The sequence below is a fragment of the Physella acuta genome, unplaced genomic scaffold, assembly GCF_028476545.2.
Source record: "Physella acuta isolate Inbredline_101_S28 unplaced genomic scaffold, ASM2847654v3 ptg001869l, whole genome shotgun sequence".
Taxonomy (NCBI): Eukaryota; Metazoa; Mollusca; class Gastropoda; family Physidae; genus Physella; species Physella acuta.
The window spans coordinates 164,325-178,881 of record NW_026733375.1 but is presented as its reverse complement, the minus strand read 5'-3'; the positions used below and the strand labels follow the sequence as shown (position 1 = coordinate 178,881).

At 35.6% G+C, this 14,557-nt stretch overlaps 1 protein-coding gene across 1 annotated transcript; it reads left to right on the top strand.

The window, feature by feature from the left end:
- Positions 1-738: 738 nt before the first annotated feature.
- On the top strand, positions 739-4,829 carry LOC131930942 (DCN1-like protein 1). Its single transcript, XM_059287607.1, has 7 exons — positions 739-801; positions 951-1,167; positions 2,055-2,223; positions 2,416-2,546; positions 3,385-3,467; positions 3,661-3,757; positions 4,575-4,829. Exons 1-7 carry the CDS (start codon positions 799-801, stop codon positions 4,652-4,654), a joined length of 780 nt encoding a protein of 259 aa, XP_059143590.1. The 5' UTR covers positions 739-798; the 3' UTR covers positions 4,655-4,829.
- The last annotated feature ends 9,728 nt before the right edge of the window (positions 4,830-14,557 follow it).

Below are 14,557 nucleotides of genomic sequence, written 5' to 3'. Positions count from 1 at the left end.
TTACTAATTTAAAGTTAATATATAATAAGATACACAATTAGACATTCTTGCGTTGTCATCAGATACAAATAAATTTGGGATGGTAGAAAGAAATCGCTCCATTAAAAGTGGGTAAAGATTGGAATAAGCCACAAGATTGGCCACAGGCACAGACTAACTAACATTATGCCAGAAATTAAAACTTATTTAAAAAGTATATATTTAAGTGGACAAAGGCTAAAATGACAAATTGCTCTTGTCCACTAAGCGCTGAAAAGGCGAAGAAAAATACGTTGTGTCATTTGACATTAGGTAAAGAACACAAAGGGTTTAAAAAGGCAGTTGGTGCTTGATTTAAATTTTACTTCGAAAAAGGCGCCACTGGTCTCGATTGAAGGTACCGCTCTTCCTACCCCCCCCCCCCCCCCCCCCCCCGTTTAATCCCCATTAACTTGCCTATTTTAAATGTTCTCGTGAAAATGCTATTTTTTTTCTTAGGTCCTAATTTGAAATAAATGTGCATATTTTGATTTCATCTTTGGAGAGTTCTTTTTTTTTTTACTATCCCATATTATGTGTACAAAGAACTTCGTTCTAACGTTATTTTCTTTTGTGCTTATTTAATAGACAACAAAGAAAACGTCTCTAAAACCTTGAAAATACTGTTTGTCAGGTAAGTCAGGTGCCTAATTGCGCATAATGATTTGTTCTGTTCTGAATTATTTTAGAAAGAATGAGCCATGTTTTTTATGCTTTTGTATTATTTGCGCATGCTCATCGTAACAGGAAGTAAAAATTTAGCTTTGCAAACATCCGAAAATGGTGAGAAACAAATTATTTCTTTAATTTGTTTTCTGTCCTATTATCTTACTTAAAACAGTAATAAATACCAAGTCATATACAAATTTGTCTTTTAATTTTCTTTAAGTGTTGTACTAAATACTTATCTTTTTTTAATTTTAAAACTACAGCAACGATTAAAGAGCTCTCAGAAAGACAAAGTTCGGCAATTTGTTGCTTTCACACAAACAGGAGAAAAGACAGCAATCAACTGCTTATGCGCTCATGATTGGAAACTAGATGTTGCTGTTGATAATTACTTCATGGCACCAGACCGTTATAACACTGCTGAACCAAGGTCTTCTGTTGATAAAAGAAAAATAGAGGCTTTGTGGCAGCGCTATAAGGGTTAGTTGAGAGTTAATGAGTTAGAGACTTAGAGACAGAGAACTTGATTAGATTTTTGAAGACTTCCCCTGCTAAGCTGCTGTTTTTCTTTTGACTTTTGACTCATTTTGATTTTAGTCATTAGTGCTAATGAGAATGACATTTTGCAGCATTATTATTTTCCATTCATTCACTAAATGTTATGGAGCCAACCACACAAACATCATTTTCTGATTTTTAGTAAACCCACCCAAGTCCTGAGTTGATGTAGTTTGGGATATGGACCATAGAATAGCATTGTGTAATTAGTGAAACATCAATATTAGGTTTTTTTTTACTGCTAAGACAATCAATTTCCCAAAATATAATGACCAAATAGTTACCTGGTTTATTTTATATAGGGTTATTAAAAACGAAGTGTCTACTCGGAATAAGATTTTTCGGCAAAAGATAGTTCTGCGCATGCGCAGTGACCTATGGCTAGGGTTAGGGCTAGAATGAGGGTTAGGGGTAGGATTAGGGATAGGGTTAGGGATAGGATTAGGGCTAGGGCTAGGGTTAGGGTTAGGGTTAGGGATAAGATTAGGGATAGGGTTAAGGATAGGATTAGGGCTGGTATTAGGGTTCTGCGGTTGTAAACACACGCATGCGCAGTACCATCGAAAACATCGCCGCTAAGGCAAGTCGTAGTTTCTCTCCATTGCGCATGCGTATCGCATTCGTATCTTATTCCGACTAGAATCGGCCTATTAAAAATTGTCGCTAATATTTGTAACTTTTATGTTGTTTAATTAACAACAGGACAAGTTGATATGTAGTTATAATCAAATCAAAGTTATAAATAAAGTAACTTAATTATGGTAGAAATCAATGTTGAGTTATGTTTAGATTTTTTCCCTCTGTTGTAGATCCTGGTGATGAAGAGAAAATGACTGTTGATGGAGTGATGAGGTTTTTAGAAGATCTCCAACTGGCTCCTGAATCAAGAACAGTTCTCATACTTGCATGGAAGTTTAAAGCAAAGACTCAGTGTGAATTTTCCAAAGAGGAATTCATCACTGGCATGGTAGAACTCAGGTTTGTATTTGAGACTCTGTGAGCTAATTTCTATTACGTGCAGGAGACATTTTCAGTATAGTGAACCATTGTATAACACCGCTAGTAGAGTTTATTTTGAGTCAATGACAAATCTCTAGCAAAATGTCCCGTTTGAATTGTATTGTTTAATCATTATTTAATTTAAAATGTTTTATTTTTTTTGTTTCACAGTTCCGATTCTGTAGATAAACTCCGAGCGAAATGCAACACTTTAGAGCAAGAGATAAGAGATTCAAACAGTTTCAAAGATTTTTACCAATTCACTTTCAATTATGCCAAGAATCCTGAGCAAAAAGGACTAGGTGATTTTTAGCTTTTTATATTTTGTCTCCACTTTTTTTTTACAAAAAGAATTCTTATGATGATACATTAGCAAGGTGATTTTTATTTTATAATTAAGTAGAACAAATAATATTGAACCTGATTATTTGCTAGTATCTGAACCCTAATCCTAGTATCTACAATAGCACTAATAGCAGGACAATTAAAAAGGTACAAATCAATAAATTCCAAATTTGTTAGAACATCTTTCTTATGGTATATTATTGTGATAAAAACTTCTCAATTTAAAAAAAAAATTCTTCTGTGTTGCTCATTATAAGCCCACGAGCTGACCCACGCCGTAAGCATATGCCGCTGTTTAGTTGTTTTATTTTCAACTTTTCAGTAATTAATAATTCACTACTAATGCTGCGACTGAACATATTTTGCTTTAAAACACTATCAGTAGCTGGTAAAGACGATTATCCTCACACTCTCTCCCGCAAACTCTGCGAAAGCAGCAGTCTGCGACGACAGTTTACAGACGACAATGAATAGTTATGGCAGAAATTGTTATTACCTCCCCTGTTTAAATCTAGATTATCTGCCCCTACCCCTAATAGCTGACCCGGCTCTACTATTGTAAACTTTCGGGGTGAACCACAGCTCACCTGACAGGTGGGGGATGAGGGTGGTGGCTAAGCTGCATGGTGTCTTCTATGGTCCCCATGAAGAGAATTATATATATAGATGGTTTAGCCGTCAATTTTTTTTACACAACGGTGTAATTGTTTAACAATAGATTTATTAATTACATTTATAAAACCTGGAATAATGTTTGAACATTCTATCAGTAATTTTTTTGTTTCACCACAACAGATCAGGATATGGCGATAGCATACTGGAATATAGTCCTCACTGGGAAATTCAAATTTCTAGACTTGTGGTGCAAATTTCTACAGGTATGTTTACAGCACAAATATAAACCTGTGATATTCTAATTACATTTTTCCTAGTTATTATTATCTCCATTTAATCTTTTTACTTCTTTTGAAAATAGAATTGTAAATCAGAATATAGTACATAAAAAGAAAGTATTTTTCTTTTTGTTTTCCTTCTTAAATACTAAAAAATTGTTTATTAATTTATTCGCAGGAAAATCATAAACGGTCTATCCCCAAAGATACATGGAATCTACTTCTTGATTTTTGTAATATGATTAATGATGATATGAGTAATTACGATGAAGAAGGTATCATCAATTTTCCTTTTTTTTTGTAAAACTTAATTATATTTGTTTATAACATTTTTAAAGAAATTGAGATAGGTCAGAATATACACTAGTCAGGGTTGTGGTCCTTTCTGGAATTCTAGGATTTCCTAGAAACCTGAAATTTCAAAACTGTCTTTGAGCCTGTCACAACTGTTACAATATCTATAGCAATGAAGTGTATGAACCACTGGACCAGCATAGAGTTCCTAAACAGCCAGGTTGCACCTGGACATTTCTACTTCTTTTTAAAATTGGGTAAAAAGTTCTAGGGGCTATTTATCTTGATTATACTACAGTAAAGATAACTGTACTGGTATCTATTGAAAGTAATTCAGATTTACAAATAATGTCAGTTAAACACTGTTTTATAATTCTATTAACAACCACGTCTACTACCACTGTTATTTTTGAGTGTTTGAATTCTAGGAATAACTTTAAAAATCAGCCCCTCCCAATTTTAAAACTTGTACTTATTATAGTCAGATCAAGTTTTTGTTAATTTTTTGGCCATAACCGAATGAGAATCCTTTAAAACTGTCATAAACATAAGTTTACCCTTAAAAACTCCTGAACTTTCTCTTTAGCGTAGGTGCATGAAACCTGCCGTGTCGATTTAGTTCACACGTAGTTAAGAATGTAAAGGTGGTGCTCTGCTTTATTGGAATAAAATATGTTATTCTAGTGCTATTCTTGCTCTGATGTGATAGTTTTTAAAACCGTATAATAAAGTTTATCTAGAAATGTTTGATTTATCTAATTTGTTTAAACTGATTCTTTTTTGCTTGTAATTTTTCAGGAGCTTGGCCAGTTTTAATAGATGACTTTGTAGAATATGCAAAACCAGTGATAAACAGCAAGAGGAGCACAGTGGTATAACTAGAGCATACGCTGTAGTGAGCTTGTTGTTAGGATTGTGATTCAACCCTGTTTCATCTATTCTCTTTGTTTTACAGTGGGGTTTTCTTTGGATTGTGGCTTCTCCCCTGTTAGGCATTCATCTTAGTTCCTTACTCTCTGTCGCTCTTATGAATCTCTAAATATGTCATATTCCATGATTGTAGATTTAAACAAGTTGGTTATAAAATGAATTTTATTAATATAAAATAAAGTAATAAATCTTCCAACAAAAAGAATTTTAATCAAATTATTGATTTAACTTTTTAAACAAACTTAAAACACCGGGTTCACTATGTTGGGGATGTTTGTGGTGTTTATTTTAATCTATGGTAATTCTTGTGCTAGTAGATTTTATAACTTCAGTAATAATTTCAAGAAATATATGGCTTGTCCTGCTTTTGTCCAAATTACCTTTGGGTTTATCCTGTGATTTTAGATAAGATACTTTTTCAGTTTTACATTTACAAGTGTCATGATTTTTTTTTTATTTAGTTTTTTTTATACTTAATTTTCTATTATCTTTAGTTACCATTTCAGCATTTTCTTATGTAGATCTTTACTGTTTTCTTAAAACAAACTTTGTTGAGATATGACTTTATAATTGTTTTTGTTTAATGACAAAGTATTTTTTAGAATAAGAGATGTTAAAATTAAAAGACTTTTATAGATTCAAACAGGAGCCTAGGTCTCAGAGAGTTTACATTTGTCACCCCTTTCCTGTCTTAACATAACGTATCTATGAGAGGAGATCCTTTGTTTGCCCGTATTCTGTCCATTATGTATTGAACATTAGATGTTAATGCCTAATTAATAAATACCTTGAACTTCCACCATAAAGTACCATGATATATTCTGATTATTAAAAAAATGTGTTTATATATTTGGCAATGATTAATTTTGAAAAAGATCATTTTGAAAAATAGTATCTAGTGTTAAAATCTCAGGCTTGTGTTTTTAGCATTTGGTGATGCCATTTGAAGGGAAGGGTAGCCAGGGATGGAGGGGCTATGTGTGGCCAAGACAACTCAGCATAATTATTTTTTTAAGATGACTACAATGTAAAGAGAAGATCCTGTTGATTATATTGGTTTTAAAAAAATATGTTGTAACATAGAATATGTCAAGTTTGTGTACATACGTCTTTTAGTTGCCGTGTGAATGGACCCCTGTGCTGTGAGAATATGTTGTACATACATGTTTAGTTGACGTGTGGATGTGACACTTTGCTGTGGGTACATGTATTTATGTATTTGAGTGAGTGAATGCATGGGAACCAATTCAAGCAGGTTTTTAAAAAATCCATTGGTAGAACCATTATCTGTGGTCTGTTAAAAATGGATGCTTTTTTTCTTGTCTGTATATACTGTTTCATACTGCGTGGACTACTGTTTTGGATAGATTGTTATATTATTAGTGCTTATTTCTTTTGAAACAAACATGAATAAAAATGATTTGAAATTGGTTATTTAATAATTGACTGAAAAGTGGCTTGAATTAGACTAGTGTTGTCTATTGTAGTCTCCATAATATTTAATCATGTGTGTTCTTTTTTAAAATAGTTATTCAATTAGTTAGCTGATAATTTAATCAGAAATGATGTGTACTAAGTGGACAGATTTTTTTAACAACAGCAACCCTTTCTCTCAATATGAAAGAAAATCACAATTTTTTTTTTTCCAACTGTGCAAAAAGCTACCTTCCTTGATTTAGCAAAAGAAACAATTAAATTTATCAAAACAATGAAATATTTTTCTGCAAGTAAACAGCAAGTTGTTAAATTAAAGTGAATTTCTTCACTTGGCACAAGTATTACACACAGTCCTAGTCAGATTACTAATGTACAACATACAGATGGATGTCCAGTGTTTAAGCTGTGTTATTCGTTAAGTTGGTCATTTTCTTTATATACACAACTTGTACTTATTACATAATCCTGTGCTCATAGTGGTTGAGTAATACACTAAATATATTTTTTCACAATCTAAACATCAAATTCTGTCATAATAAAAGCCTGTTGATCATGTCTTCGCATCAATTTTAAGTCACTCATCAAACTCGCATTCTTGATTAAAAATAATTTTATTTTTTCATAGCCAATTATTGTGTGAGATGTTAACTCTATTTTGATTGGTATTTCTACTGTAGCCTATGTTATCTATATTTTGATTGATTGTTCTACAGAAGCCTATGTTGAATATTTTGATTGGTTATTCTACTGAACCTACCATGTATACAGTAGTAGTTAGATTTTTTCTATATGTACCAGTCTCAAATGTTTTTAAAAATAATTGAAAAAGAACTGATCGTCTTCCGCCTGTCCTTCCAAGTTACACTAAATACATGTACATTATATCACACACATACACTAAATACATATACATTATAATACACTCACACATACACTAAATACATGTTCATTAGATTACACTCACACATATACTTAAATACATGTTCATTATATTACACTCATACATACATTTATGTACATTATATTCTATTCGCACATACATTTAAAGTTCAATACCCATTTATACAGAATTACACCCTACAGAAATACATTTTCACTCACTCATAAATACAGTTACATTTTAAATAAACGTACATGTATTTTTATCACTTGACCTTGTAATTATAATGTATTAAAACAATGAAGCATTGTATTTTTATATATCTTCAAGTAAAGCACAACCATTTTTGTCTTTCTGTAGTTTGTCTGGTGAACTACAAAACAGATGAGTTTATTCTAGCAAAAATGTGTGTTTTTTGGAAATAAAAGGTTGTTAATTACAAAAATTAAAGGGACAAAAAGCCTTTTTATAAAACAATAGATTGGTGGTGCAGATGTTGCTGCTAGCTAGGTTTACTTTGATAATATTAATACTTCAGTGTTTCTGTATGTTATAATTATCAAGGCTTGTCTTTATCCTGTTTTGTCTTCATGTAGAAAAACACCAAACACCCACAACTAGATTCATACTAGGTACATAGACAAGTAGACAGATTTACATTAAAACGTTTTTATATACAAGCCCATAAACAGGCATATGTATACATACATTTAAATCTAGTTTCCTATTGTTACATGTAAACTCACATTCAGTGTGATAAATACACAAAGATGCACTTACATTTATATACTTACGTATTTACATTAACAAAAAAATATGTTGTCTTAAACAATGTCTTGTCATATTATTGTTAAAATAACTATTTTTTTCTTCACATTTTTCAAGTCTTAAGCAAAATGATAAGGATAAGAACAGGTTGAATTGGTGCCAGTATATTTAGAAGAGTACTGTTGGAATGTATGTTTCAGCATTTGTATTGATTTGTATGACATTTTTAATAAATTATCTTCAATTATCTTACATTCTTATTTAACTTTTTAACAAATATTTCTCATGTTATGCCACACAAAAATTTGATTTCAACTAGTTTGAATAGGAGAGGATAAATAAAATTAAGTCAACTTGTAAAATAAAGAAAGTTGTAAGGAAGTGTAGGCCTACCTGGTGGCAGGAAACTTGTGCCTGTTGGTGTTTTATACCAGGTCTCATACACAGTAGTTGGGTAGTCTACTAAAACAAGTTGTTATAAAAATATAAACGGTGTTATATACCAGGTCTCCATACACGAGACACAATAGTTGGGTAGTCTACTAAAACAAGTTTTTTTAAAATTAAAATATAAACGTGTTTTATACAGTCTCAGACACCAGACACAATAGTTGGGTATTCTACTGACTAAAACAAGTTTTAAAAAATATAAACAATAATAAACTTCATCACCTTTTCTTTGACCTCCTTGCGTGACAAACGACTTCTGACAATGCTCTCCTCCAGTGGCGTAGCGAGGTCGGGTTTCACCCGGTGCGGCACTTAATGGTGTCACCCCCCCTCCCCCCCCCCCCCCCCCCCCCAGAGGCGTAGCGACCCTTCCCGGGGACAAACTTTTAAATTTTCGATTTGCACCCCCCCCCCGACGAACTTTCGATTTGCACCCCCTCAAGATTTTCTATATATATTTTGCTATTTTTTGCCTTGGTGTCACCCCCCCCCCTAAATGGTGTCACCCGGTGCGGTCCGCACCCCTCGCTAAGCCTCTGCTCTACTCCACCGGACACCACCCACGGTCTCATGCTAGTCTTTCATTCATTTTTTCCTAAGCCTGTTTTCTTCATCCTCGTCCAGAACAGTTACTGTATCGCACACGTTTTCTTGGGGCGTCGTTTGCCCTGAGGGTTCCTCTCTAAGTCCTTCACATTACCCAAAGATGGCAAGCTCACAGGGGAAGAAATAGGCAGCATACAAGAGACACTTCTTTAAAAAATACAAATTATAAGAATATCCAACAACGGGACCTGTTTAGTTTAAAATCACCTTTTAACACGGTGTCCCTGTTTGCCATAGCCCCAAACCTACCCCCCCCCCCACCCATCTCTAAAATTTTCAGGTAGCCTACAGATGGTAGGCTGCTTTGGTACCAGTGTTTCTTTCAGACTTTTTTCTCCGGGGGAGGGGGTAGGTGGCACGTGAAATTGGGGTGGGTGGACACTGGTAAAAACATTTTCTATAGAAATTCTATTTCGTTCGGTGGGGGGGGGGGGGGGGGGGGGAAGGGTTAGACGTACTTAAGGGCTGCTCCCCCGAAAAAAGTCTACCGCCCCCAAAACGATATGGAATTTATATAGAAAATATATGCTTTTACCAGTGATCCCCCCCCCCTCCCCCCGGAGAAAAAGTCTGAAAAAAAAACACTGGTTGCTATGCTATCGATGTGACGTGGGGTTATATCAGTTGTAAAGCCACGTATCCATAGCTTCCTTCAGAGTATATTTAGCTTAGTAAAGCAAAACAAAACTAGTTTTTCAAAAATATTTTCTACCCCTTTTGGTATCCCTATCTACATAATTGTTATTTAACAGACCGCCCCATTATCTGGCTCTATGCCACTATTTAAAGAATAATTGCAATTGCTGCTGAAAAAACTTGATTAGTCCGGCTACTGTTAATATCGGGAAAACCCCTTAAATCGCATTGCCTCACATCTATTCATAGAAAAAAAATTGACCCCGGTTAATCGAAAATATTTGACCGTCAACAAAGAGGCACGAAATCTCAGGAATTCCCCACTCCCCCTCCCCCACCCTAGTGTCCAACCGTCGAGTGACAATAGGCTTGATATCCAGACGCTTTGTCCAGACGTGTTCGTGTGGCCGGGGGCCAGTCTGTGGCCGGCCCTCGCCAGGTGGCCCGTCAACACGTTCCTGTGTTTGAAAAGGTTCAATTAGGCCAACACGCAACCAATTATGTTTCACCGACGCTCAAGGGGTGTCGAAAAGGTGAGAATAAGTGAAAAGGGGTGAAATATTTAGAAATGACTAGTTGACGCCAAAAAGTTTTATTTAAGCAGGGGCGTACGTCTCGGGTGGGTATTGCGGCTTATCGAATAATTATTTTGTGTCAACCATTTTACTGCGTTGATCCTAGTGGGCTACCGCTAAAAACTTGATCAGTACCCACCGGCACTCATTAATCACATGATAAATATAATTTTTAAGAACAGATTAAATTGATAATGAGGTGTCTAATTTTAGAATTTTAAATCATACAAACTATGGTGGCTAGAAATAAAAAGAAATAAAAAGTAGTCTGAACTGACGTTTTAAATGGTGTACTTTCCAAAGGAGAAAATACTCAAAAACAATGTAAACAAAGTAATTTGGGGGTGGGGTGGAATTGTGTTAATAAAGAGGTCATGTTTAATGAACTAGTACACACAAACCAGTGACGTTTCGCCCCACTTCACCCGTAAGTAAGGTAAACATGTTTGCTGATCATTCTATTCAAGGGATGTCAACGAATTGTTTTGAGTTATCGGAACATGGATGGCCTTTTTTCGCCAGCATTAGCAATCACATTTGACACAATTAGAGCACTTTCAGATAAACTTTCGTTGATAACAATAATGGTGACATCTAAACAAGTAAGGGTGGATGGGGTTGGGTGAGGGGGGGGGGGGGATAAATTAGCCCCTGGCAGCTTTTGAGTGCTACTTGAGTTTCAGACATGTCCGGCTATTCACTGACCACTACAACAACGAGAAACTGCTGGGGGGGGGGGGGGATTAGGGCGATCTATCGTGTCAGATTACCACTGAATGTTTAATTAGATGAGGGCTGGTTCCCAATGTAAACAGTGTATATATTTGTGTGTCTTTCAAATTCAGTGTTTCTTCCAGCCTTTTTTTGTCCGGGGGTGCAGTTGAAATTTTCGGGGGTGCGGACACTCAAAATTATATATTTCCTATATAAATTCCATTTCGTTCGGGGGGGGGGGGGGGGGCATAGCACCCCCAAGAGATGCCTGGAAGAAACTCTGTTCACATTACGGAAGCGGTTTCCGAACCGTTTCCCATCATGCCAAGAATTACCAAAACAAACAACAAATTTACACACACTCACGGGAGAAATAGAAAATATATATATATATAATTTATATGTAAAAAATATATACTTTAACCAATGTCTTCCCCCCCCCTCCCCTCCCCTTAATTCTCAAGTGTCCCCCATCCCCCTGAAGGAAAAAAATGTCACAAAGAAACCTTGGATATCATCACTCTACTCGCACAGTTTGCAAGCAAATCTTCACTACCAGTCTCGACTGCTTGATTTTCAACCCACGAATTGTTCGACCGCGGAACTTATTCACCTACTACGGGTCAAAATTTCCGGGGATCGAACCTTCGAAAGGAGCAAATTTATGAGAACATTCTACATTAATGTAGCATATTTCAGATTTAGTATTCAGAAATAATTTGCTCCATTTATGATTTTAATATGAAGCAATCGCCTTAAAGTCTACTGCCTCCCCCCCCCCCCAACGAAATGGAATTTATGTAGAAAACATACTTTAACCAGTGTCCGCCCCCCCCATTCGAAGAAAAAAGTGTGGGAGAAACATTGATATTTTTATATTGTTCGTTTCTTTAAAAGAATTCAACGTCTCCTATCATACTGGGCTTGAGCTCCCAAATGAGCCCCTCCTCACAGTTTGATAACCACTACACTACAATGTTTCCCAATTGATCTTACTTGTTTTTTTTTATTATGTTGGTACACAATGTTATACTTGTACATACTTATCGAAAGCTTGTTGCTAATTATCAGTGAGGTCATAGTTTGTAGATTCGCTAGTTTTGGGATTAGTGTTTCTTTCAGATTTCTGAGGGGGGGGGGAGGGTAGGGGACTGCTTAAAGTATATATTTTCTAAATAAATTATATATATTTTCTCTATTTCGTTGAAAGAGGGGTGGGGAGGTGGTGGACGGAATAGCCCCCCCCCCCCCCCGAAGAGATACTTGAAAGAAAGTAGGCATTTCTGTGTAGGATTCCCTTTTCGAGTTTCCTGTTTGAAGTTTTTTTGGGTTTTCTATCTTGCCTCACGGGCTACATTCTACGTATGTATTGCAGTCACCGTTCGCAATGCACACAAACACAGTATGTGCACAATAGAGGTGCCTTCACAACACACACACACTCACACACACTCTCACTCACACACACACGCACGCACGCACACACGCGAGCCCACCTCAGGCTTTAAGACGTGTAGCTTCGCCACTGAAGTGCGCCCATGCCAGCAGTAAAAAAAAAATGTATTTACCCTCGTTTTGATGGCATATCTCTATAAATAACATTCTTGGGCTAAGTAACGGCGGCTAATACGACGTGACGTTTGACCCACTTGCGAAGACGGTGGAGGAGATACTGAAATTCACAGCCAGGGATAAATCTTATCCCGGGGAGGAGCGGTCCAGCGTTGGGTTACACCAAAGGATATGTGATACATGGGGTGGGACGGCTGGGAAGGTTTTTTTTTTGTTATAAAGAGATATGCGACCACGTGATTAAGAAAAGCTCGCTAAGTTTTAAGCTCACGAGAAGCCTGTTATTTACAAAATAAATATTGTTCTCCGTCTATTTTTTCCATTCCAATTAATGACTAGCAAAGCAAAAGCCACTTTAAATTTGATATACTTTCAACCTTTCTCCCTTTTTTCCACACTATCTAAATCTTTCAAGGTTTTATTGAATGTTTTTAAACATCTCTTGTTGGATGTATGCTATCTGTGCACTTAGGCTTACACTATTCAGCAAGTAGTAATTTTAGTAATTTTTTTTGTTTATTATATCCAACATGTAGTAGAACACGTATTATTTTTCTGAACTAAATTTCCATTTATATTTATATCCTTTAATGATTATACTATATTTCTAATTCTTTGAGTACATTACTTTTACTATTAAAAAACGAATTCTAAGAAAGATAACCACACAACCCAATGTTCATTTTGTAATTCATGAGTTATCGACCACTAATTATATTTTGTTCAGGTATTGATGTTAAATCTTCTGTAGCTAAGCTAGATAAGAAAAAAAAATGTTTTCCTTAAACATTTAAAAATGAAGTATACGTATTGATATGGGACTGTGCGGTTAAATGGTAGAGCATTCGACTTCGAACCCAAAAATTTCAAGTTCGGGTCCCTGGCGAACCCGAAAATTTCAAGTTCGGGTCCCTGGCTAGAGTCCTAGCACGTCACCCAAAACATTATGGAAAGTAAAAGCGGCTGGGCATAGTGCTGACCACACTATATCTTCATATGCCGAGGTCACAGAAACAGGTAGACTCTACTTCACCTGTCCCGTGGGTCGCTAGGTCAGACCGGGAACTTTATACAGATTACCCATACCCTCATAGTTATATAATAATACGTTATCGGATTTCAACTAAAAATAACATTCCAATCACAAGCCCAAATCTTAACTTGCTAAACTAAAATGAAACAACCATGTTTAAAGTCTAGGACTAGCTCTAACCCCTTAGGATCACAGTAGCCTACACTTATTATCAACATTCCAGCTAAACGAATGCATTTATGGCGTAAGCCTATATTAATTAGCACCCGCATTCAGATAAATGATCGCATTTCCTATTTTATACAAAGGCTCACGTTAATAATAGACCTAGATTCGTTTTTATTCTGTGCTATAATCTAATATAAGCATCGGTCCTTAAAAAAAGTATGTAAACAAAACAGCAGATTTATTGCTTTGGACAATACACAATAAATTGAGTGATCTGTTTTACAGAGTTTCTTTCAGGCATCTCTCCGGGTGGGGCAGTGCCCCTTCCCCCCCAACGAAATAGAAAAAAAATTAAATAGAAAATATATTCTCTTACACTAGTCCCCCACATACATTTTAGTTGCATTATAGATACATATATTTTTATCAAGAGATTTAATCTGAGTAGGCATTCAGTAGGTCTTTATACTCACATCAAGATATGCCTATAAAGTTCTAGAGTAATCGAGTGCTTTGAAATAGTATCCAAATAATGCTGGTTTATGGATATTTTTACCTTACTCTCTGTCCCTTAAAACCATACCGCCCCCACCTCCCTCTTTAGTTTTACCTTCTTTGAGATGCTTTCTCTGGTGTCATGAATGGTACTTCAAATAGTCCAAAAATAATCCACCAATAGCTGCTTTTAAAGACATTGGGGATTCTCAACATAGAAAAAAATGTCGCCAATGAAATTACCCCCCTCGGAAGCATTCCATTCCGAAAACAAATTATTCCTGTTAAAATTAAACACGTTTCATTTAATTATGTAACATTTCAAAACGCTGTTCATTATATCTGGCATAAAGAAAGGAATTTCGTGCAATTCCGTTTTTACAGCGAAAGTGGTGTAATAATTTAATCATTTGCTTGAATAAGCCATTTTATTGGTCCGGGGAGGAAATTAGAACAGCCTGGATTTTAGTCTGTCGCTCGCTCGCTCTCTCACTCTGCCAAACATTTGTTACAGTAG

Bases quoted from the DNA above. Each gene is read 5' to 3' on its own strand.
- LOC131930942 (XM_059287607.1), top strand. The intron at 1,168-2,054 runs GTTAGTTGAGAG...CCTCTGTTGTAG, and splicing joins TTTGTGGCAGCGCTATAAGG to ATCCTGGTGATGAAGAGAAA. The intron at 2,547-3,384 runs GTGATTTTTAGC...TCACCACAACAG, and splicing joins TCCTGAGCAAAAAGGACTAG to ATCAGGATATGGCGATAGCA.